We start from the raw sequence: 25,542 nt of genomic DNA on the forward strand, positions 1-25,542 counted from the left end.
AAAAGTCATGTAGTCAATTTTTATACTCACTGCTGCCACCTCAGGTCTTACGCGTAACTGCAGTCTCTATATTAACTTTTTGAGTGACAGTGCAGGATTTTAGAGGCAGCTGTCGTGAATAGGTCTGGGCTCATTCTACACATTAGGACATTGCTGGAACATGTAGGGGGAGGATAATACACCATTTTAACATTTTTAAACTCTGTATAGTCCCTTTAAGTGACGTTTACATAATAATAAATCATCCGAGCAGAGCAGGATTCTGCTCTGTCCACCTCCTGTTTTAGCTGCTGCCACTCAAGCAAGCGAAACATTTCCACACTATACCTTGTTGTCCAGGAGAGTTCCGAAGAGCAGGACAAAGAAACCCTTCAAGACACACAGATACATTAGCACAAGAGTCAGCACAGGCAAAAATGATCACAGCACAGACGCAGTCAAGGCCGTGGGAACCCAGGGTGCTGAGGGCGCTGCAGCACCCCCTGTTGGGTAGTTTGCGAACTGCAGGCAATATCAACCCCTTAACTCCCACCTGAACCATAGCAACAAAACAGACGAAAACAAGGATGAAAAAGTGACAAAAAATTTACAAAAAAGTGAGAAAAATTTGACGAAAAATGGAGAAAAAATGGACGAAAAAGTGATAAGAATTTGACAAAAAAATTCAAATAATTTGACGAAAAATTTACAAAAAATGTACAAAAAATGACAAAAATTTGACAAAAAAAGTGAGGAAAAGTTGACAAATAATTGAGAAAAAATGGACGAAAAAGTGACAAAAAAGTCACGAAAATTTGACAAGAATGAGACGACTGCCCAACAAAAAAAGTGATGAAAAAAAATCTGACGTGAGGAAAAAGATCAATTTAGTTTTGTAGGTCTTTCAAATAAGGTGACACTGGCCTACAGGATTTGGGTAAAGCTGAACTGGAGAAAGTGCTCTCGGTTCAGGCGGGAGTTAAGAGGTTAATAAATAGGATTTATGCACAGAAAAAGTATTTTGGGGGTAGATTTTGTCCCTCAGTACCCCCTAACTAAAATATCTTCCCACGGCTCTGGACGCAGTTGTACCTGGATTGAATTGAAGAATGCAAATGACACGTGAACTCCGAATCGAGAGTTGTCATCTTTGATATCGATCATTGTGGCCACTCCGAGGCACCACGTTAACCCAAAGAAGGGGGTGAGGAACGCCACGCAGCGAATGATCACCACCAAGACGTGCTTCTCTTCCGAGTGCACTCCGCTCGTCGACCTCCTGCGGAGAATCTTGTAGAGGACGACGCACAAAATCAGGAAGTTGATCGCCACGATTGTCAACGCCGGGATCACGAATGCCAGCAGGGCCATGGACTCGTTGAAGTTCAGCCAGCACACGGCGTTGTGCTGCGTGTACGTATTTGATCCCGCGGTGGAAGCTACGGTCACGACAGCGATGATAAGAGGCGCTCCGTATCCGATGCAAAAGCCGATGGCCAGCAGGGTTCCCTTACTCACCCCGCTGTCGAAAACGCTGATCGTGTGGTAGAGGAGCTGCAGGCCCGACACCAGCATCCAAAAGAACAGAGCCAGGTAAAACAAATGGATGAAGAAAGTGGCGGCCGTGCAAGAGCGCACCTGATCGCCACTTTTGTCCTCTGCTTTCGAAATACCGGCGCCGATCATGAACCAGATGTCGGCGATCAGGAGGCAAAGGGCGATGTTGACGACGGTGACGTGGCGCATGTAGGACACCTTGGGCTTTCGCACTTTCTTCCACACCACAGCTTCGATGATGAGACAAATAACCAAGGAGGCAATCGAGATGGAAACTCCGATGTAGGTTATGTAATCCAGGATGCGCTGTTGCTCCTTGGTGAAGACGGCGAACGGCGACATGAGGACGGAGAATGAGGTCAGGTGGGTGCAGTTGCAGATGACCGTGGAGGTCGTTGTGTTCGCCACAGTGCAGCCCTGGTCGTCCCACGCTCCGGAGTTATTCAACAGGCTGCCGTTCCAGAACACGCACTGCGGGCTGAACAGGGAGTCGTTTCGGAGCTCAAACGTGAACAGCACATAGTCAATAACTTGGTTTCTGGTTTGGACGAGCACAACTTTTGCGTTGATGGATAAGTTTGGGGAGTTGCTTTTGTTGAGGGCAGGGAGAACGTTGTGCATGGATTCAAAAAGCAGCACCGTGATGTCGTCGCTTCCCGGCTCTGAATCTAAATCTATTTGCACTGAGCTGTAATCTTCTTGGAAACCGCCGCTGAACTCCGTCTTGTTTAACAATATATTTTTTGTGGCGATGTTGGCAGATTTTCTATCGAATTTCCTTGCGTAGTTCTCAAGGCTCTGCAAAAATCTCGAGCTGGCTGAGTCTGACCGATTTCCTGTCAGTCTGCTCGCTTTCATATGGCTGTATGTTATTCTGTTGAGTTTGTCCCACGAGTCTTTTGCTTCATCTTCAGTTAAAATACTTGACATGTTCAGAAGGTCCTGAAGAGGAAGAGAGCATTAGCAAAAACACAAGCGCAGTTAAAGGAATAGGCCACCGTTTTTACATACTGAGATATGTTCTTACCTTAGCTTTGACGAGTTCTTTAGGACCTGTGTGATCTTCCCCCGTGCCGTCAGTCACGTAAACACAGCGCAGACGGCGTTAGCATTTAGCCTCTCCCTCTCTCCACTATAGCTCCAAAACTGGTCAAGATAGAAGCTACCAAGCTCTTCCACGTTTTCCCTATTGAAATATGGTTACGTGAAGTGTTTCACTACAAAGTATAATTACACAAAATTAAACAATGTGGATTTTCTAAGCGGATAAAAGGGGGAACTATATTGTAAGGCGTAGTAATACCAGGAGTAGTTTGGCATCCGCACAGTAAAGTTACTGCACGGATTTCGAACTACTCCTGGTATTATTACGCCTTACAATATAGTTCCCCCTTTTATCCGCTTAGAAAATCCACATTGTTTAATTTTGTGTAATTATACTTTGTAGTGAAACACTTCACGTAACCATATTTCAATAGGGAAAACGTGGAAGAGCTTGGTAGCTTCTATCTTGACCTGTTTTGGAGCTATAGTGGAGAGAGGGAGAGGCTAAATGCTAACGCCGTCTGCGCTGTGTTTATGTGACTGAAGGCACGGGGGAAGATCAGACAGGTCCTAAAGAACTCGTCAAAGCTAAGGTAAGAACATATCTCAGTACGTAAAAACGGTGGCCTATTCCTTTAACAAAAAAAGACATTGTTGCGTACCGTCATTGATACCACTGATATGTTCTTGGTGACTTCCAGATTTTCCAATATTGTTACAATTGCGTTAATTGTGGCGGGAGATTCTGTCACTTCATCTTGCAACTCATTTGTGATTTTATTGAGTTCAGCTAGTAGTTCAGGCACTTCGGCCTCGCTGACATCGTCCGTCTAAAAAAATGAACAGAATGAGACTTAACAGAGATTGACGCAGAATGGCAAGTGGTACCGTGTACAGTTGATAAATAATGCAATGTAGAGCGCCATGGCGATCTTTAACAGTGCAGTAGAAGTGTATGCCAAACACATTATGTTTCAAATCATTTTACAGAAACTGACCGTACTGAGCAGCTCCGCTATTTCTTCAAGAACACAGTTGTCTTCCTCGACCCATTCTCCATTCAAACAGGTGGCCTGTATGTCCCCCTTTGTTCCTTCCTCACATGAGCCAGGAACTCTGTCCCCTTCTCTCCCGATCCCCCATTTCTCATTGTTGCAATCAAACTCTGCAAGGAAACATAAAAGAAATGAGCGCTGATTCAAACGCATCGAAAAAAAGGCAAGAGCAATGTATGTTTTGTTCTTGTTTTGTCTCCACCGGAAAAAGGTGCTTTCCCCTCTACAGGTCGGTGGGTGAGTTCAAGTATCTCGGGGTCTTGTTCACGAGTGACGGACGGATGGAGCGTGAGATGGACAGACGGATCGGTGCGGCGTCAGCAGTGATGCGGTCGCTGTATCGGTCTGTCGTGGTGAAGAGGGAGCTGAGTCGGGGCAAAGCTCTCGATTTACCGATCGATCTACGTTGCACTCTCACCGATGGTCATGAGATTTGGGTAATGACCAAAAGGACAAGATCGCGAATATAAGCGGCCGAAATGAGTTTCCTTCGCAGGGTGGCTGGGCGCACCCTCCGAGATCGGGGGAGTAGCTCAGTTACACGGGTGGAGCTCGGAGTAGAGTCACTGCTCCTTCGTGTCGAAAGGAGCAGCTGAGGTGGCCCGGGCATCTGTTCCGGATGCCTCCTGGTCGCCTCCCGTGGGAGGTGTTCCAGGCATGTCCTATAGGGCTGAAACAACTAATCGATTAATCGACAACTACTAATAGTTGTCAACTTTTTCAGTAATCGATTATTCGTTTTCTTGTAAACACAGACTAAAATTGAGCAAAAAAGACAATTATGTATTTTGGATGAAAACCTACTTTGTTTTTCAAAGTGAGGGTCTGCAGTGTTTTGTACATCGTAAATTTCATAAATATCTGTCTTTGTCTCGTCCAATCAGAAAGCAGAATTAGCACAAAGAGCCTCATACAAACGTTTACTTTAAGTTTACTCCACCCACGTGTCCTCAAGCGGCGCCACTTTAGCTTATGTGATAAAATTTTAAAAAAAAATGCAATTTCCATGCATCTTTCACAGCCAAGCGATTAATCGAGTAATCGTAAAAATAATCGGTAGATTAATCGATCACCAAAATAATCGTTAGTTGCAGCCCTATCCTAGTGGGACAAGGCCTCGTGGAAGGCCCAGGACACGCTGGTGGGACTATGTCTCCGAGCTGGCCTGGTGTCTCCTCGGGGTCAGAACAGCTGGAGGAGGTGTGTGTGGATCGGGAAGTCTGGGCATCTCTGCTGAGACTGCTGCTCCCGCGACCCGGCCCCGGATGAAGCGGAAGAAAATGGATGGATGTTTTGTTGAACGCGATCATTATTTATTTTGATTCCATCCTGACACCACTTAGCCGCTGTCCAGGTGCTGCTGCATGACACCCCAGTCGGGTCACATTGTAATTCACCCTTTGAGCCGAAAAGCACTGGCGATCTTAAAAAATCCAAAGCTCTTCCTGATAAAATGGAATATTAAATTGACTTCATAATAAACTAAAACGTACTGGAAAGTTCCATACCCTCAGTAATGACTTTGTATTCTTCGCCTATTTCCTTGATGATGTCCTCTTTGACAGCTTGAAATGTATCTCCTGGAATTGACGGTGCACGAATAACGCTGTTAACTATCGTGCTCCCTTGTCTGTCAAACAAAGACACATCAATATTACTAACAATATGCATTCTGTAAAAAAAAAATTCACCTGAGGTTTACGTTCTTACCTAAATTCCAACACCTGTACGACACAATCTGTGAGCTTTTGTCTACAGCCGTTCTCCATCTGTGAGAAACATCGAAAGTGCTCAGTTTGCAGAAAAAAAAAAAACAAGAAACAAAAACTGAATGAAAACAGAAAGTGACACTTACGGCCCTTTTAATCGTTTGGTGCACGCCGTTGCTCGCATCGTTGTAAGCACTTTTAAACTCCAGGTCCAATCCGAGTGAAAGTTTTTCTTCTAATAAATGGGAAATGAGGTTTACAAACAATTGATGGCGCTTGAAGCTTATTCATCGCGAGATATTGTCGAATTTATGTTATGCCACTTGTCCTATTCTTACCTTCAAAAGTAGTTGGCGCTGCAGTAGTAGTAGTTGTAGTAATTGGTGCTGCAGTAGTAGTTGTAGTAGTTGTAGTAATTGGTGCCGCAGTAGTAGTTGTAGTAGTCGCAGTAGTTGTAGTAGTTGGAGTAGTTGTAGTAGTTGCAGTAGTTGTAGTAGTTGGAGTAGTTGGAGTAGTTGTAGTAATTGTAGTAGTTGTAGTAGTTGGAGTAGTTGGAGTAATTGTAGTAGTTGGAGTAGTTGGTGCTGCAATAGAAGGTTTTGCATGTCATGATCCCAAATGACAGACTTGGTTTAAATCATTCACTTTACTTGAAATATGTTGTTCTATTTCACAAAACTGTATTGTGTGTACAGTGTATTTTTACCCGGACAGGATGGGCCGTCCGTCGTCTGGTTTGTGATACATCCACATGAAACTGGAGGACTGTTATTGCAGACGATATCGGTGTAGCATGTTTCATTGGACCAGCTGAGGCCGGACCCACAGTGACAACTGTACTGTGACACGCTATAGGAACACTCTGGAAATAAACAAAGAGGCAACATGAATTTCGAGTGTTTTATAAAATAAAAACGGTAGTTGTACCTTCAGTGATGTTGACTTCTGTGATCTGGACTGAATTGTTGAGTGTCCGGGGCAGCGACTGATTCTCCAAATATGCTCTGAGCTTTGTCAGGTTACTTACTTCAAGGACAATGTCCAGAGTGATATTCCCAAAGAATACTGAGGAAAGAATAGCCAGAGGGGGTTTATTTAAAAAATGTCAGCACATTTAAAATCAATTATGTCCAAACAATGTACAATGTCCTAATGTGTAGAATGTGTAGACCTATATTCACCACAACTGCCTCTAAAATCCTGCACTGTCACTCAGAAAGGTGTTTATTCGGGTCCGAAATGCCGCCATGCACGAGCTTAATATAGAAGCTGCAGTTACACGTATGACCTGAGGTGGCAGTAGTGAGCATAAAAATGGCCAACTTGCATCTAGCCCCTTTAATGAAATGCTTTTTGTAATAAAAAAATAAATACACCCAGAAATGCAGTTTAATACATTAAAAAAAAACGTTGATGGCGCCTAAAATTATCTGACTTTACTTGAAATATGTTGTTCTATTTCACAAAACTGTAATATGTGTACAGTGTATTTTTACCCGGACAGGATGGGCCGTCCGTCGTCTGGTTTGTGATACATCCACATGAAACTGGAGGACTGTTATTGCAGACGATATCGGTGTAGCATGTTTCATTGGACCAGCTGAGGCCGGACCCACAGTGACAACTGTACTGTGACACGCTGTAGGAACACTCTGGAAATAAACAAAGAGGCAACATGAATTTCGAGTGTTTTATAAAATAGAAACGGTGGTTGTACCTTCAGTGATGTTGATTTCTGTGATCTGGACTGAATTGTTGAGTGTCCGGGGCAGCGACTGATTCTCCAAATATGCTCTGAGCTTTGTCAGGTTATTTACTTCAAGGACAATGTCCAGAACGATATTCCCAAAGAATACTGAGGAAAGAATAGCCGGAGGGGGTTTATTTAAAAAATTCAGCAAATTCAAAGTCCATTATTAATGAACAGAAATGCAGTTTAATACATTAAAAAACAATTGATGGCGCCTGAAGCTTACTCATCGCTAAATATTGTCTAATTTATGCTATACCACTTGTCTTATTCTTACCTTCAATAGTAGTTGGTGGAGTAGTTGTAGTAGTTGGTGCTGCAGTAGTCGTGGTAAATGATTCATGAGAAACAACATCGATACATGCAAATAGATGATGTATTAGGGTAACTTGAACTCACTTGTTTGTGGCTGACAATACTGTCCATCTGTGGGCAGCCCGTCCATGAAATAACATGAAGACTGAACTGTGTCGTTGGCACATTTACTGTCGTTGCTACACTTGTCACATGGCCAGCTGTATTGGTCCTCACAGTCACAACGCGTGCGATTAGATTCTGGAGTACAAACTGAAGACAGAAACGTACTTTATATGAGATTAAGATCACACGCAATTCTTTTCTGTTAGTAAAACATACATATATAAGTACACGTATCACCCTGCAATGCAGTACATGCAAATTATGAATGAAAAACATCTTATAAGAAAATGTCTTTAAAAAGGTGATTTAACAGTGGCATAAGTTTTCATATTTTGGTCTGTAGAAAATGCCATTCTTTTCTGTCCTTTATTAAAGGCACACTGCGTAACATTTTGGACTACACTGTTGCCATCAGGACAGAACATGCTGACCAACATAATGACCAGCTCGACACAGAAAATGCTATTTCTGCAGTGGCTAATCAAAGACAGAATTTGGATGAGAACCTAACCTGTTTAAATTTCAAATCCTGCAGACTTAAATCGGCATCTCCATGGCGACGAGCTGGAGACGTACTCACTCTCGGTAAAGTTATACATGTCTTAGGAGAGGTGAGTCGCTCACAGCAAAATAACTTGTTTGTTTGTACATTTATGAGGTATTTTTCAGTAATGAAAATATCTGTCATAAAATAAATGCTTGTGTTTAAATTTTATTTATTGGGTAAAATTTTATGCACTGCAGCTTTAAATAAATTCAGTTCAAAATCTAGTTTTCAGTGGAGTCCCGACACAAGTATTGCACAGCTTTTAATTCTTTTCTTTTTTTTCTTGGACCTTTATTTAACCAGGAAAGTCCCACTGAGGGTAGGTGTCTCTTTTTCAGGGGAGTCCTGGTCCCAGAGAGGAACCTATTGTACATATTTTTAATGGTAGGGACCTTTTAGCTGTGAGGCATAGACGCTAACCGCTGCACCACTATGCTCCCCGTGTATGGGAAACTAGCACACAAACGAACAAAGTAAAATTGCAGTTGACCCTGGGTACCACCTGAAGAAGCCCAAGGACAGTGGTGCACGCACCACAGTTTGAGAAAAGCAAGGGGGGGAGGAGCAAAGTGGTTCAACAGCCCATAAATACATAAATAATGGCCTGTGCTAACACAATGCTTCATGTTAGTATTGTGCTAATTCTAACGGTTAGCTAGCGCTTGCTACAACTGCCGTTTTATCACTTCTACTGAACAATCTGCTGTGAATAAACATCCATATGGACCCGATTTAGACTTGACTTTATTTATATGTGATAAATAAGTTTATTTTTCACCAGAAAATGGCTAAATAGAGTGAAAAATTGTGTTTCCCAAAAGATTCTATTTTCCCCCTCGGCGAAGCCATGGCCCCTTCTATGACGCAATGCCGTCTGTATCTATGAGATAGAAAGGTACTAAATTAGGTCATTTACCAAGCCTTTGCTCAAGTGTAAAAAGAGTGAAGAAGAAGAGTAAAAGAGTAGCACAAGCAAAAGTGGATGAACTGCTTCTCACACAGATTTGGGGCCTTAAAACGGTGATACATTCATTTGCAAATGTTCCTGTTTGCACTCGCTATTTAGCACCTGTCTTTGATAAATGCCCCTTTTAAAATCAAGAACACGTTGGTGGGTGTTACCTGTAGTTAAGTTGACAGACGAAACATTCACTGTTGAGGAAAGTGAATAGAGGAAGGTCTGTGTGTTTAGCTGCTCTCTAATGGTGTTCAGATTGTTTTCGAGCTGAGACTCTGAGACTCCAGAGACCGGGATCCAAATGATCACAGACACATCATACTCTGTTGCTGCAAATGGAAATAAAAAACAAACAATTTCAATAATTTCAATGACAATCAATATCCTATGGCAATTTTGGATTAGATACAATTCAGCTGCAGTAGTATTTGTAGTAGTTGACGCTGCAGTAGAAGGTTTTGCATGTCATGATCCCAAATGACAGACTTTACATGAAATATGTTGTTCTATTTCACAAAACTGTAATGTGTGTACAGTGTATTTTTACCCGGACAGGATGGGCCGTCCGTCGTCTGGTTTGTGATACATCCACATGAATCTGGAGGACTGTTATTGCAGACGATATCGGTGTAGCATGTTTCATTGGACCAGCTGAGGCCGGACCCACAGTGACAACTGTACTGTGACACGCTGTAGGAACACTCTGGAAATAAACAAAGAGGCAACATGAATTTCGACTGTTTTAAAAAATAAAAACGGTGTTAGTACCTTCAGTGATGCTGATTTCTGTGATCTGGACTGAATTGTTGAGTGTCCGGGGCAGCGACTGATTCTCCAAATATGCCTTGAGCTTTGTCAGGTTATTTACTTCAAGGACAATGTCCAGAACGATATTCCCAAAGAATACTGAGGAAAGAATAGCCAGATGGGGTTTATTTTAAAAATTCAGCAAATTCAAAGTCCATTATTAAAGGGACTATACAGAGTTTAAAAATGATAAAAGTAAGTATTTTCCTCCCCCTACATGTTCCAACATGGTCCTAATGTGTAGAATGAGCCCAGACCTATATTCACCACAACGGCCTCTAAAATCCTGAACTGTCACTCAGAAAGGCGTTTATTCGGGTCCGAAGTGCCGTCATGCACGAGCTTAATATAGAAGCTGCAGTTACACGTATGACCTGAGGCGGCAGTAGTGAGCATAAACATGACTAACTTGCATCTAGCCCCTTTAATATAGAAGGTGCAGTTTTTTTTCTAATAAATGGGAAATGAAGTTTACAAACAATTGATGGCGCTTGAAACTTATTCATTGCGAGTTTTTGTCTAATTTATGTTATGCCACTTGTCCTATTCTTACCTTCAAAAGTAGTTGGCGCTGCAGTAGTAGTAGTTGTAGTAGTTGTAGTAGTTGTAGTAGTTGTAGTAGTTGTAGTAGTTGTAGTAGTTGCAGTAGTTGGAGTAGTTGGAGTAGTTGGAGTAGTTGCAGTAGTTGGAGTAGTTGCAGTAGTTGTAGTAGTTGGAGTAGTTGCAGTAGTTGTAGTAGTTGGAGTAGTTGCAGTAGTTGGAGTAGTTGTAGTAGTTGGAGTAGTTGCAGTAGTTGTAGTAGTTGGAGTAGTTGCAGTAGTTGGAGTAGTTGGAGTAGTTGCAGTAGTTGTAGTAGTTGGAGTAGTTGCAGTAGTTGTAGTAGTTGGTGCTGCAGTCGTCGTAATTTGATCTGCAATAGAAGGTTTTGCATGTCATGATCCCAAATGACAGACTTGGTTAAAATCATCTGACTTTACTTGAAATATGTTGTTCTATTTCACAAAACTGTAATATGTGTACAGTGTATTTTTACCCGGACAGGATGGGCCGTCCGTCGTCTGGTTTGTGATACATCCACATGAATCTGGAGGACTGTTGTTGCAGACGATATCGGTGTAGCATGTTTCATTGGACCAGCTGAGGCCGGACCCACAGTGACAACTGTACTGTGACACGCTGTAGGAACACTCTGGAAATAAACAAAGAGGCAACATGAATTTCAAGTGTTTTATAAAATAGAAACGGTGGTAGTACCTTCAGTGATGTTGATTTGTGTGATCTGGACTGAATTGTTGAGTGTCCGGGGCAGCGACTGATTCTCCAAATATGCTCTGAGCTTTGTCAGGTTATTTACTTCAAGGACAATGTCCAGAGTGATATTCCCAAAGAATACTGAGGAAAGAATAGCCAGAGGGGGTTTATTTTAAAAATTCAGCAAATTCAAAGTCCATTATTAATGAACAGAAATGCAGTTTAATACATTAAAAAACAATTGATGGCGCCTGAAGCTTACTCATCTCTAAATATTGTCTAATTTATGTTATACCACTTGTCTTTTTCTTACCTTCAATAGTAGTTGGTGTGGTTGGTGGAGTAGTTGCAGTAGTTGGTGCTGCAGTAGTCGTGGTAAATGATTCATGAGAAACAATACATACACATCGATACATGCAAATAGATGATGTATTAGGGTAACTTGAACTCACTTGTTTGTGGCTGACAATACTGTCCATCTGTGGGCAGCCCGTCCATGAAATAACATGAAGACTGAACTGTGTCGTTGGCACATTTACTGTCGTTGCTACACTTGTCACATGGCCAGCTGTATTGGTCCTCACAGTCACAACGCGTGCGATTAGATTCTGGAGTACAAACTGAAGACAGAAACGTACTTCACATGAGATTAAGATCACACGCAATTCTTTTCTGTTAGTAAAACATACATATATAAGTACACGTATCACCCTGCAATACAGTACATGCAAATTATGAATGCAAAACATCTTATAAGAAAATGTCTTTTTAAAAGGTGATTTAACAGTGGCATAAGTTTTCATATTTTGGTCTGTAGAAAATGCCATTCTTTTCTGTCCTTTATTAAAGGCACACTGCGTAACATTTTGGACTACACTGTTGCCATCAGGACAGAACACGCTGACCAACATAATGACCAGCTCGACACAGAAAATGCTATTTCTGCAGTGGCTAATCAAAGACAGAATTTGGATGAGAACCTAACCTGTTTAAATTTCAAATCCTGCAGACTTAAATCGGCATCTCCATGGCGACGAGCTGGAGACGTACCCACTCTCGGTAAAGTTATACATGTCTTAGGAGAGGTGAGTCGCTCACAGCAAAATAACTTGTTTGTTTGTACATTTATGAGGTATTTTTCAGTAATGAAAATATCTGTCATAAAATAAATGCTTGTGTTTAAATTTAATTTATTGGGTAAAATTTTATGCACTGCAGCTTTCAGTGGAGTCCCGACACAAGTATTGCACAGCTTTTAATTCTTTTTTTTCTTTTCTTGGACCTTTATTTAACCAGGAAAGTCCCACTGAGGGTAGGTATCTCTTTTTCAGGGGAGTCCTGGTCCCAGAGAGGAACCTATTGTACATATTTTTAATGGTAGGGACCTTTTAGCTGTGAGGCATAGACGCTAACCGCTGCACCACCATGGTCCCCGTGTATGGGAAACTAGCACACAAAGGAACAAAGTAAAATTGCAGTTGACCCTGGGTACCACCTGAAGAAGCCCAAGGACAGTGGTGCACGCACCACAGTTTGAGAAACACTGGCCTATGGATAGATACAGATCTCTGGAATGTTTGAAAACAGTTAAGGGGGAAACAATTTGGAGAAAAATTTTAACTTTCTTTTATTATTATAAAACGACTGTAACAAATGCTGAATTATGAATATATTTTTCTACTAAATAAAGATACAAAGACATGGAGAGGAGCAAAGTGGTTCAACAGCCCATAAATACATAAATAATGGACTATGCTAACACAATGCTTCATGTTAGCATTGTGCTAATTTTAACGCTAGCTAAGGCTAGCTATAACTGCCGTTTTATCACTTCTACTGAACAATCTGCTGTGAATAAACATCCATATGGACCCGATTTAGACTTGACTTTATTTATATGTGATAAATAAGTTTATTTTTCACCAAAAAATGGCTAAATAGAGTGAAAAATTGTGTTTCCCAAAAGATTCTATTTTTCCCCTCGGCGAAGCCATGGCCCCTTCTATGACGCAATGCCGTCTGTATCTATGAGATAGAAAGGTACTAAATTAGGAATAAATAGAGGGATATGAAACACACTTTCAGGGTCATTTACCAGCCTTTGCTCAAGTGTAAAAAGAGTGAAGAAGAAGAGTAAAAGAGTAGCACATGCAAAAGTGGATGAACTGCTTCTCACACAGATTTGGGGCCTTAAAACGGTGATACATTCATTTGCAAATGTTCCTGTTTGCACTCGCTATTCAACACCTGTCTTTGATAAATGCCCCTTTTAAAATCAAGAACAAATTGGTGGGTGTTACCTGTAGTTAAGTTGACGGACGAAACATTCACTGTTGAGGAAAGTGAATAGAGGAAGGTCTGTGTGTTTAGCTGCTCTCTAATGGTGTTCAGATTGTTTTCGAGCTGAGACTCTGAGACTCCAGAGACCGGGATCCGAATGATCACAGACACATCATACTCTGTTGCTGCAAATGGAAATAAAAAACAAACAATTTCAATAATTTCAATGACAATCAATATCCTATGGCAATTTTGGATTAGATACAATTCAGCTGCAGTAGTATTTGTAGTAGTTGATGCTGCAGTAGAAGGTTTTGCATGTCATGATCCCAATGACAGACTTGGTTAAAATCATCTGACTTTACTTGAAATATGTTGTTCTATTTCACAAAACTGTAATGTGTGTGCAGTGTATTTTTACCCGGACAGGATGGGCCGTCCGTCGTCTGGTTTGTGATACATCCACATGAATCTGGAGGACTGTTACTGCAGACGATATCGGTGTAGCATGTTTCATTGGACCAGCTGAGGCCGGACCCACAGTGACAACTGTACTGTGACACGCTATAGGAACACTCTGGAAATAAACAAAAAGGCAACATGAATTTCGAGTGTTTTGAAGGAATAGGCCACCGTTTTTACATACTGAGATATGTTCTTACCTTAGCTTTGACGAGTTCTTTAGGACCTGTCTGATCTTCCCCCGTGCCTTCAGTCACGTAAACACAGCGCAGACGGCGTTAGCATTTAGCCTCTCCCTCTCTCCTCTATAGCTCCAAAACAGGTCAAGATAGAAGCTACCAAGCTCTTCCACGTTTTCCCTATTTAAATATGGTTACGTGAAGTGTTCCACTACAAAATATAATTACACAAAATTAAACAATGTGGATTTTCTAAGCGGATAAAAGGGGGGACTATATTGTAAGGCGTAATAATACCAGGAGTAGTTCGAAATTCGCGCAGTAATCTTCACTTTACTGTGTGGATGCCAAATTACTCCTGGTATAATATAGTCCCCTCTTTTATCCGCTTAGAAAATCCACATTGTTTAATTTTGTGTATTATACTTTGTAGTGGAACACTTCACGTAACCATATTTAAATCGGGAAAACGTGGAAGAGCTTGGTAGCTTCTATCTTGACCTGTTTTGGAGCTATAGAGGAGAGAGGGAGAGGCTAAATGCTAACACCGTCTGCGCTGTGTTTACGTGACTGAAGGCACGGGGGAAGATCAGACAGGTCCTAAAGAACTCGTCAAAGCTAAGGTAAGAACATATCTCAGTATGTAAAAACGGTGGCCTATTCCTTTAAAAAATAAAAACGGTGGTAGTACCTTCAGTGATGCTGATTTCTGTGATCTGGACTGAATTGTTGAGTGTCCGGGGCAGTGACTGATTCGCCAAATATGCTCTGAGCTTTGCCAGGTCACTAACTTCAATGACAATGTGCAGTGTAGAGTTCCCAAATGGTGCTGAGGAAAGAATAGGGACATGTTTATTAAGAAAAATTCAGCCATAGTTACATTATTGTTGGGTATCCTTAGCTGACTCCATGACGTACATGAAAATTCAGTGCCCTTGCTTGATAACAAAACACTTACTAGCTCTCTTCACTATCTCATGTGCAGGAGAAAAGTCCATCTTTCCAGACTCCTAAAACATTTAGCGTCATGAATTTATTCTATTTAGACACAACACAACGCTTATCAAATTGAAAATCTCACCTGGAACCAAAATTGGTGGGCCTCACTGCTCAAAGTGCACTGCAACAGCAGAAGCATGACGCACAAGAAAGATCTTTGTGGTTCCATGTTCACTTGACATTTAACTAAATAACATCTGCAACAAACAGGAACAAAAAACATGACACTCTGCTTCTCTTAAAGGAGTAGTTCACCGTTTTTCCATACTGAGATACGGAACCGTGGGAAGATATTTTAGTTAGGGGGCGCTGAGGGACAAAATTTACCCCCAAAATACTTTTTCTGTGCATAAATCCTATTGATTAACCTCTTAGCTGCCGCCTGAACCGAGAGCATTTTCTCCAGTTCAGCTTTACCCAAATCCTGTAGGCCAGTGTAACGCCTCATTTGAAAGACCTACAAAACTAAATTGATCTTTTTCCTCACATCAGATTTTTTTTTCATCACTTTTTTGGTCGGGCAGTCGTCTCATTTTTGTCAAATTTTCGTGACTTTTTTGTCACTTTTTCGTTAAATGATTCGCATTTTTTTGTCAAATTCTTATCACTTTTTCGTTCCTTTTTTTTTTGCAATTTTCCGTCAAATTGTTCTCATTTTTTTGTTAATTTTTTTTCCATTTTTGTCATTTTTTGTACATTTTTTGTCACTTTTTCGTCAATGTTTTCTCACTTTTTTCACATTTTCATCCTTGTTTCCGTCTCAGTTTTGTCACCTTTTTTCCAGAAGCTTTTGGACTGGGGGTAAAGCTGGAGAAAATGTGCTCGGTTCAGGTGGGAGTTAAGGGGTTAACGTTGCCTGCAGTTCACAAACTATCCACCAGGGGGGTGCTGCAGCGCCCTCAGCACCCTGGGTTCCCACGGCCTTGCTGAGATATGTTCTTACCTGAGCTTAGACGAGTTGATGCGTACCTGTCTGGTCTTTGTGCGTGCCCTCAGTCACGCGAAAAGACGAAAGATGTTGTTAGCATTTGGCCTCTCCCAGTGTATTCCTATTGCTCCAAACGGGGGTGAAGTTGGAAGCTACCACGCTCTTCCATGGGCACCCACAAAGACCAGACCGGTACGCATCAACTCGTCTAAGCTCAGGTAAGAACATATCTCAGTATGGAAAAACAGTGAACTATTCCTTTAATGATGAAATCAATTATATCAGAAATCTAGTAGTGGCAGTTTAAGGATAAAATACATGTTTTAGCTCTGTATGGTTTGGGGTGGAGTGGTTACCATAGCAATTGCCATCACATTGAGGGTGCTACATTATACATAGACTTATAATATTATAACTTGACGAGACACGGAGCAACCGAGTCAGGTTTCGGCTCCTAACTCCTGAATTTCCATTGGCTTATTATTATGACATGCTCCAGGAATCCCACAAATAATAGCAGTTTTGACGACACGGTCCAAAACTTTATATAAATCATACTTTATATATCTACTCACAGCCAGGCAGGTTGATCCAAAACGCTAAGTCAAAATCCCACCAGATGAAACAACACAAATATTCCCAAATGCCACAAACAGCGGTGGTATCGCTTTTGAAGAAATGGAATCGTTTTACCTGTTCTGGTCCGAAATGTTCCGGCGAAAGGGGAAACATGTTTGCGAGCGTCTATCTGCGAACACACTGAGACATGACACGGCTAAGGAATCCAGTCATCACTTTTCCCATAATACACGGCTTAGTCACACCTGCCAATCCAGTTCTGTGGCCAAACATCATGGCGCCACATTAGAGTTGCTCGGCACATCTTGTAAATTCAAAGCTACGGGGTGCGGATTTGAATGATTTTAGTTTGACTTTTTTTGGAGCGGAGTTCAAACTGAGGCTTTAGACGACAGGCACATGGAAAATAAACAACAAAACAAAAAAAGTGGAATAATCTGCTGCAGTCCATTACTGAGAAACGGAGCGGGAAGCAAGAAAGTGAATTATGTCAATCATCCTGTTGTCTTTCCGCATTCCAGCACAGGGATCCTCACACCACGAGAGATTAAATCAAAGTGTGAAAAGGTTACTAAGAATTACGGATGGAGGCCAGCTCAAGTCAGCTGAGCTTCCATGTCTGAGAGTCAAAAGTTCATTTATTTTTATTCTTTAGAACGATTGAATTTGGTGTAATAAAATATGTAATTGTAATGGGCTTATGTCCTTTTTAATGCCGAAAGTTTTGTGTGGAACTTCCACCAACACTGCTCTGCCCGAACCGCGTCTCATGTGGCAAGACTTTCTCTGATTGGACAAAAGAAAAGAAGAGAAAAGTTTATCAGCGCGTTGCCAGAGTAGTGCCAGGCCTTTACCGGGTTTTTTTTTGGCGTCACCTGTGTGAGAGCCTAATGTGAAGAAGGTACATGAAGAATAGTAATTACTCTTTCTTTATTGGCGAATGAATTGTTGGACACAGGAATGCCGTTGAACAGAACAGATGCCTACATCGAAGTACACCCGTGCCACAGACTTAATGTGAACTCCTTTGTGTTGACGGACAACCCTTCTGCACTGTGTTTCCTTCTGTATTTCTGCCTCGGTTTGTTGTCTTTCATAACAGCATGTGGCAACCTCCTTGTAATCCTGTCTATTATTTATTTTAGACAACTGCACACTCCGACCAACTATCTCATCCTGTCTCTGGCGGTGGCCGACCTGCTTGTTGGGTGTGTGGTCTTCCCTCTCACCATAGAGTTCTCCATTACCTCATGTCTTTTTGAAAAGGATCTGTTCTGCCAAGTCCGCAGCACTTTTGACATGTCCCTTTGCACATCTTCTATTCTGCACCTGTGTTGTATTTCTATTGACAGGTATTACGCCGTGTGCCAGCCTTTGACTTACAGGGCTAGAATAAACGACAATGTGGTTCTGGGTATGATCACGGTTAGCTGGAGTGTTTCCGCTTTCATCGGGATCGGTCTTACGGTGATCAACCAGCAGCACTGCGAGGGCGAGTGCTTCGCGAACATCGTGCTGGCGAACATCATGGGACTTATTTTGGCCTTTTACGCCCCGGTTTTCGTCATGCTCTGTGTATATTTTAAGATTTTTCTGGTGGCGCAGAAGCAGGCACGCAGCATCCAAAGCACTCAGAGCGGAGTCAGTAAAACGGAGAGAAAGGCGACCAAGACTTTGGCGACCGTGATGGGGGTTTTCCTGTTGTGCTGGCTGCCGTTCTACATTTGCACCACTGTCATGTCTTTCAGCCCCGGGTCACTTCTGCCCCTGCCCTTCATCGAACTTCTCAACTGGTTTGCGCTCCTGAATTCAACCCTCAACCCCTTCATCTATGCTTTCTTCTATAGCTGGTTCCGAGCCGCCTTCAGAATGATTATGACTGGGAGAATATTCATAGGTGATTTCAAAAACTCCAAGCTACAGTAAATCAGGATTTTTCATCTGATAGAGGATTCGGTTAAAGGCACTATACCTTATCTTTTGTTTTGTTTTTATCCAGTAGTGGAACAAGTGTTTTGACCTCCTTTAGTATATTGTAAACTCAGATTTGTGGGGAAAAGACACTGTGGACCTAAGTACAAAGCATTGTACACAACTAATATTTTAATTTAGGTGTTTTATTTGTCATTACACAGTACAACAACTGTACAGCAACATTTGTGGTGGCTGCCCATGATTTGAATGCACTTGAGTAATGCTTTAATTTGAGTAACGCAACACTGTGAATCACATACTTAATTTGTGCTTTATCTGTTGAAAAAAAACAGAGAGATTTCTGATGTTTGATTTGTTTAACATAAAAATAAATGTTATGTTTGATGACAAAGCAATGTTGTCTTTTGAAGTCATAGTTGTGTGAAGATCAACTGGCTTTTAAGGCTTTTTAGTGCAGCGGGGCAACTATCAGCGCATGCATAATGTGTGTCACTTGCTCAGTCACAAACAGGTGAAACTCTTCCTGATACAACTAGTCCCCTTTGCTATGAGTACAATATAATATGCCTGATATGCTTTGCCAAGGGAGACCACAATAAGTAAGTAAGTTCTTTATTTGTCATTGCACAAATAAAATTACATTCAGATGTTGGGTTAGTCCTGAGCCGCTGCCACTGAAAAACGACAGTCAATTACTGGAAAAAATAGCCGTTTGTCTTTGCACATTCCAGCACAATGTTCCTCATACCACAAAAGATTAAATCAAACGGGTCAAAAGGTTGGCTTGAATTACTGCTGAGGGCTAGCTCAAGTCAGCTGGGTTTCGTGTAAGTGAGCTTTATCTATATAGCACCTTTCACAGACAATAAGCCTCAAAGTGCTTCACAACACAGTTCAAAAACATCAGAAAGTACGCGCAATATAAAAGGCCAAGACAATGCGGCGCAAAAGTAGCTAATTAAAAGCCTGAACCAATAGTTGAGTCTTAAGTTTGCTCTTTAAGGCGTCAATTGAGCGCAAAGAGGGCGGAAGATCATTCCAAAGCCTGGGTGCAACATCCTGGAAGGATCGGTCACCTCTAGTCCGAAAACGAGTGCGAGGAACCTTCAGCAGATTCTGATCCACAGACCTCAGAGCCTGACCATGCAAGGCTCTGAAAGCTAGAAGCAGAATTTTAAACTTGATCCTATAGGACACTGGCAGCCAATAAAGTTCTTTTAGAATAGGGGATATGTGAGTCCTCCTATTAGTACGGGTCAGAATTCTCGCTGCAGCGATTTGCACTAATAGCAGTCGAGAAGCTCCTTCTTGTTTAGACATGAAAACAAACTATTACACTAGTCTAATCGCAAAGACAAAAAAGCATGAAAGATAAGCTCCAAATCATTCCGTGAGACCATATTCCTAAGTTTAGATATTTTCCTTAGTTGAAAGAAGCAGTTCCTCGTCAGCTGCTTACAGAGCTGCACTAATGACAGATCTTTGTCAAAGATAACTCCCAACTTTCTAAGACTTGGCTTAGCAGACTGACCTAAGTCACCCAAGTACTGTTTAATCCCTGGAATTGATTCATCAGGGGCAAAAAACAGTGTTTCTGTTTAGTCTGCACTGAGCTGCAGAGAGTTATTGCCTAGCTATTGTTTTGTTTCCACGAGACAATGGAGGAAGGAGTTTAGCTTCCGGATTCCAGACGGCTTAAAGGAGCAGTAAAGCTGGATATCATCAGCGAATAGGTGGAAAGAAACATCACTGAACATTGGGAAGATCTTTCCCTAAGGGGTCAAATACAACAAAAATAAAACAGGACCCAAAATGGAACCTTGAGGCACTCCACACAACAAATCCGCAAGTTCAGACCTTATTTGTTTGGCTGTAGCACTAAAGCTACGCCCACATAAATATGAGGAGCACCACTGACCCTGACAGTCCTACTTGATCCTTCAGTCTTCTCAGCAGAACCTGATGGTCAACAGTGTCAAAGGCTGAGGACAGATCCAAGAGAACTAGAACAATGCGTTTTCCAGAATCATCAGACATCATAATGTCACTGGACACTTTCAGTAAGGCCGTTTCCGTGTTGTTTATGGAAATCGGACGGAAACGGCTCATGTGGTCTCAGAGTCAAAAGTTACAATAGATTTCATCAGAAGTATTGAATTTGGTGCCAAAATATTTATTCGTCTCAAAAATTCAGTCGCACATGCCAGTGTGATTTGTCCGCTGGCTTATGAACTTACTTTTGAGAACCTCATCATTGACATTTCAAGTTTTAAATCTTAAATTAATATATAAGAGTAAATTAGCTGAGACTGGCTTGTAGAACAGCTTGTGCTAAGTAGCAAAAGCAGTCAAAAAAGCAAAATAAAGTCCGAGGCACTCGAGTCACATAGCAAAAATAAAAGTCCTTTATTAAGTATGGACCAGCCTACGTGTTTCGACCGCACAGTTCTTCGTCAGGGCATGTAAAATTGAGCAGCTCAAATAAACTAAACTAAAAAAAACAACGGAACTTCCACCACACTATTCTGTCTGAAACACGTCTCATGGGGCAAGACTTTCTCTGATTGGACAAAAGACGTTTATCAGTGCACTGGTCAGAGTTGTGCCAGGTTCTACCGCAGAAAGCTCAGACTCCTGCCAGTGTTCAGCGTCCACTGTGTGAGAGCGAATCGTCAAGAAGGTGCATGAAGAATAGTAATTACTCTTTATTGGCGAATGAATTGTTGGACACAGGAATGCCGTTGAACAGAACAGATGCCTACATCGAAGTACACCCGTGCCACAGACTTAATGTGAACTCCTTTGTGTTGACGGACAACCCTTCTGCACTGTGTTTCCTTCTGTATTTCTGCCTCGGTTTGTTGTCTTTCATAACAGCATGTGGCAACCTCCTTGTAATCCTGTCTATTATTTATTTTAGACAACTGCACACTCCGACTAACTATCTCATCCTGTCTCTCGCGGTGGCCGACCTGCTTGTTGGGTGTGTGGTCTTCCCTCTCACCATAGAGTTCTCCTTTAGCTCATGTCGTTTTGAAAAGGATCTGTTCTGCCAAGTCCGCAGCACTTTTGACATGTCCCTTTGCACATCTTCTATTCTGCACCTGTGTTGTATTTCTATTGACAGGTATTACGCCGTGTGCCAGCCTTTGACTTACAGGGCTAGAATAAATGACCATGTGGTTCTGGGTATGATCATGGTTAGCTGGAGCGTTTCCGCTTTCATCGGAATCGGTCTTACGGTGATCAACCAGCAGCACTGCGAGGGCGAGTGCTTCGCGAACATCGTGCTGGCGAACATCATGGGACTCATTTTGGCCTTTTACGCCCCGGTTTTCGTCATGCTCTGTGTATATTTTAAGATTTTTCTGGTGGCGCAGAAGCAGGCACGCAGCATCCAAAGCACTCAGAGCGGAGTCAGTAAAACGGAGAGAAAGGCGACCAAGACTTTGGCGACCGTGATGGGGGTTTTCCTGTTGTGCTGGCTGCCGTTCTACATTTGCACCACGGTCATGTCTTTCAGCCCCGGGTCACTTCTGCCCCTGCCCTTCATAGAACTTCTCAACTGGTTTGCGCTCCTGAATTCAACCCTCAACCCCTTCATCTATGCTTTCTTCTATAGCTGGTTCCGAGCCGCCTTCAGAATGATTATAACTGGGAGAATATTCATAGGTGATTTCACAAACTCCAAGCTACAGTAAATGTTTAGAGGTTCAGGTTAAAGGCGCTATACTTGCTTTTTTTCCAGTCATGGAACAAATGTTGTTTTGACCTCCTTTAGTATATTGTAAACTCAGACATTTGTGGGGAAAAGACACTGTGGACCTAAGTACAAAGCATAAGTACAAAGCATCATGAACTCTCTAGTTTTCTATGGCATTTATGTGACAATGACCTTGAAAAGTGATCCTGCAAGTTGTGAAATGTGCCTGTGATATTACAAATAATGAAAATATGAAAACTTAGGAATGAGTTTGGACCACAGCTAACATTTTAATTTAGGTGCTTTATTTGTAATTATACAAAACTGTACAATGACATTTGTGGTGGATGCCCAAGAGTTGAATGTACTTGTATAATGCTTTAATTTGAGTAACGCAACACTGTGAATCACATACTTAATTTGTGCTTTATGTGTTGAAAAAAGAAGATAAAGAGCCTTCTGATGTTTTTAAGATTTGTTTAACATAATATTAAATCTTATGTTTGATGACAAAGCAGTGTTGTTTTTTATATGTCATAGCTGTGTGAAGATTAACTGGCTTTTGAGGCTTTTTAGTGCAGTCATATACAGGTGAAACTCTTCCTGACACAACTAGTCCCCTGCGCTACAGTGGCAAGAAACAGTAAAACCCACTGTTTGGAATTTCTCACTTTTCTGCCTAGATTGGTCATAAAATGTGGCCTGATTTTCATCACAATCATAAGAATGAATAAACAGTGTCTGCTTAAACTAAATCCACCCAAACATTTACGTTTCGTTATATTTTTATGGCCATAGCAAGTAAACACTCACAGGAGAGCGTGGAATAAGAAAGTACAACCCCCGAATCTCACTGAACTGCAGCAGTTTTGCATGTGATAATTATAATGTGTGATGTGCGTTGCCCAGGGGCACCACAATAGCTCACTCTTCTTCACAGACTTAATCGACAGCACTACTTCATGCGTAAACATTGACAAAATGGTTATTAAACTACTAAACCAGTTATTAAAGGCATTGAACACATAGGAATGGAATTATGCTGAATTATGCACAATAGATTTTCCTCGGTGATAGCCCAACACAAAAGAGTCGAGGTAGTTCCTTGATAGAAAAAAATACTTCTCAGACTAATGTGGGGCTTTCCACTTTTCAAATGTGTGAACTGATTGATGATGGTGTATGGTTTTGGAAAATACAGTCCTCATCGTGTTTCCTTGTTGAACTAAAAAATAATAATGAAAAAATATATATAATGCTAAAAATATATACAGGTATACCACTAATTTAACCATAAACATAATTCATTAAGTCCACAGTTATTCTGTGACACAACAGTGATCGGAGGGTTGATAGTTCAATCCCAGCTCCGGCAGTATTATGGGATTATGTTTATCGCACATCATTCCAAACATTTGTGGTGGTAATACTATCACAGACATTTATCGGCATTGTGTCTCGCAAATTTAGGGGGGCCCCTGTAGGGGTCGGGTGCGGAGAGGACTGGGTGGCAGTCAGAGGCAGGTGCCTCGACAACCTGATCCGTATGCGCAGCTTCTGGCGTTCGGGACATGGAACGTCACTTCGCTGGGGGGGAAAGAGCCTGAGCTTGTGCGGGAGGTTGAGAGATACCGACTAGATATAGTTGGGCTCACCTCCACGCACAGCTTGGGTTCCGGATCCCAACTCCTGGAGAGAGGCTGGACTCTCCATTTTTCTGGAGTTGCCCGCGGGGAGAGGAGGCGGGCTGGGGTGGGTTTGCTCATATCCCCCCAGCTCAGCCGTCACGTGTTGGAGTTCACCCCGGTGAACGAGAGGGTTGCGTCCCTACGCCTTCGGGTAAGAGACCTGTCCTCACCGTTGTCTCGGCCTACGGGCCCAACATCGATGCAGAGTACCCGGCCTTCTTGGAGTCCCTGGGAGGGGTACTAGATGGTGCTCCGACTGGGGACATTGTTCTGCTGGGGGACTTCAACGCCCACGTGGGTAACGACAGTGAGACCTGGGAGGGGGTGATTGGGAAGAACGGCCTCCCTGATCTGAACCCGAGTGGTGTTCTGTTATTGGACTTCAGTGCTAGTCGCAGTTTGTCCATAGAAGAACACCATGTTCGAGCACAAGGGTGTCCAGAAGTGCACGTGGCACCAGGACACCCTAGGCAGGAGGTCGATGATCGACTTTGTAGTTGTGTCGTCTGATCTCCGGCCGCGTGTCTCGGACACTCGGGTGAAGAGAGGGGCTGAGCTGTCAACCGATCACCACCTGGTGGTGAGCTGGATCCGCTGGCAGGGGAGGAACTCTCTTCTGGAGGTGGGACTGGCGGATCCCTCTGTCCCACCTCCGGAAGAGCTTCACCCGGATTCAGAGGAAGGTTGGGGACATGGAGTCCGAGTGGACTCTGTTCTCCTCCTCTATTGTCGATGCGGCTGCTCGCAGTTGTGGCCGTAAGGTCTCTAGTGCCTGTCTCGGCGGCAATCCCCGAACCCGGTGGTGGCGCCCGGAAGTAAGGGATGCCGTCAAGCTGAAGAAGGAGTCCTACCTGGCCTGTGGGACTCCGGAGGCAGCTGAGAGGTACCGGCAGGCCAAGCGTGCTGCAGCTCGGGCGGTCACAGAGGCAAAAACTCCGGTCTGGGAGGAGTTCGGAGAAGCCATGGAGGAAAAAAATCGGTCGGCCTCGAGGAGATTCTGGCAAACCATCTGGCGCCTCAGGATGGGGAAGCAGTGCTTTACCCACACTGTTTACAGTGCAGGTGGGGGGCTGCTGACCTCAACTGGGGATGTCGTCGGGCGGTGGAAGGAGTACTTCGAGGATCTCCTCAATCCCACCGTCACGTCTTCCGATGAGGAAGCAGAGGCTGAGGACTCGGAGGTGGGCTCGCCCATCACCGGGGCTGAAGTCACCGAGGTGGTGAGAAAGCTCCTCGGTGACAAGGCTCCGGGGGTGGATGAGATTCACCCTGAGTACCTTAAGTCTCTGGATGATGTAGGAGTGTCTTGGCTGACACGTCTCTGCAACATCGTGTGGCGGTCGGGGACAGTACCCCTGGATTGGCAGACCGGGGTGGTAGTCCCTCTCTTTAAGAAGGGGGATCGGAGGGTGTGTTCCAATTACAGAGGGATCACCCTCCTCAGCCTCCCCGGTAAGGTCTACTTCAGGGTGCTGGAGAGGAGGATCTGGCCGATAGTCGAACCTTGGATCCAGAAGGAACAATGCGGTTTTCGTCCTGGTCGTGGCACACTGGACCAGCTCTATACCCTTCATCGGGTGCTCGAAAGTTCGTGGGAGTTCGCCCAACCAGTCCACATGTGTTTTGTGGATCTGGAGAAAGCGTTCGACCGCGTCCCTCGTGATGCCCTGTGGGTGCTCCGGGAGTATGGGGTCCGGGGCCCTCTGCTAAGG

At 42.9% G+C, this 25,542-nt stretch overlaps 3 protein-coding genes across 3 annotated transcripts; 2 read left to right on the forward strand and 1 right to left on the reverse strand.

Moving 5' to 3' along the window:
• Positions 1-321: 321 nt before the first annotated feature.
• On the reverse strand, positions 322-14,996 carry LOC306975030 (adhesion G-protein coupled receptor F1-like; the record flags this gene model as incomplete). The annotated part of the gene is made up of 11 exons (XM_079572450.1): positions 322-369; positions 1,072-2,478; positions 3,243-3,410; positions 3,579-3,745; positions 5,129-5,215; positions 6,272-6,409; positions 7,062-7,199; positions 9,788-9,925; positions 11,081-11,218; positions 14,690-14,827; positions 14,957-14,996. 11 exons carry the CDS (start codon positions 14,994-14,996, stop codon positions 322-324), a joined length of 2,607 nt encoding a protein of 868 aa, XP_079428576.1.
• Positions 14,997-17,464: 2,468 nt separating this feature from the next.
• LOC306975031 (trace amine-associated receptor 1-like) lies at positions 17,465-18,430 on the forward strand (the record flags this gene model as incomplete). The annotated part of the gene is made up of 1 exon (XM_079572451.1): positions 17,465-18,430. One exon carries the CDS (start codon positions 17,465-17,467, stop codon positions 18,428-18,430), a length of 966 nt encoding a protein of 321 aa, XP_079428577.1.
• Positions 18,431-21,174: 2,744 nt separating this feature from the next.
• On the forward strand, positions 21,175-22,140 carry LOC306975032 (trace amine-associated receptor 1-like; the record flags this gene model as incomplete). The annotated part of the gene is made up of 1 exon (XM_079572452.1): positions 21,175-22,140. The coding sequence occupies one exon, from the start codon at positions 21,175-21,177 to the stop codon at positions 22,138-22,140; it is 966 nt and encodes a 321-aa protein (XP_079428578.1).
• Between the last annotated feature and the right edge of the window lie 3,402 nt (positions 22,141-25,542).

This window comes from Gobius niger (genome assembly GCF_951799975.1).
Source record: "Gobius niger genome assembly, chromosome: 15".
Lineage (NCBI taxonomy): Eukaryota > Metazoa > Chordata > Actinopteri > Gobiiformes > Gobiidae > Gobius > Gobius niger.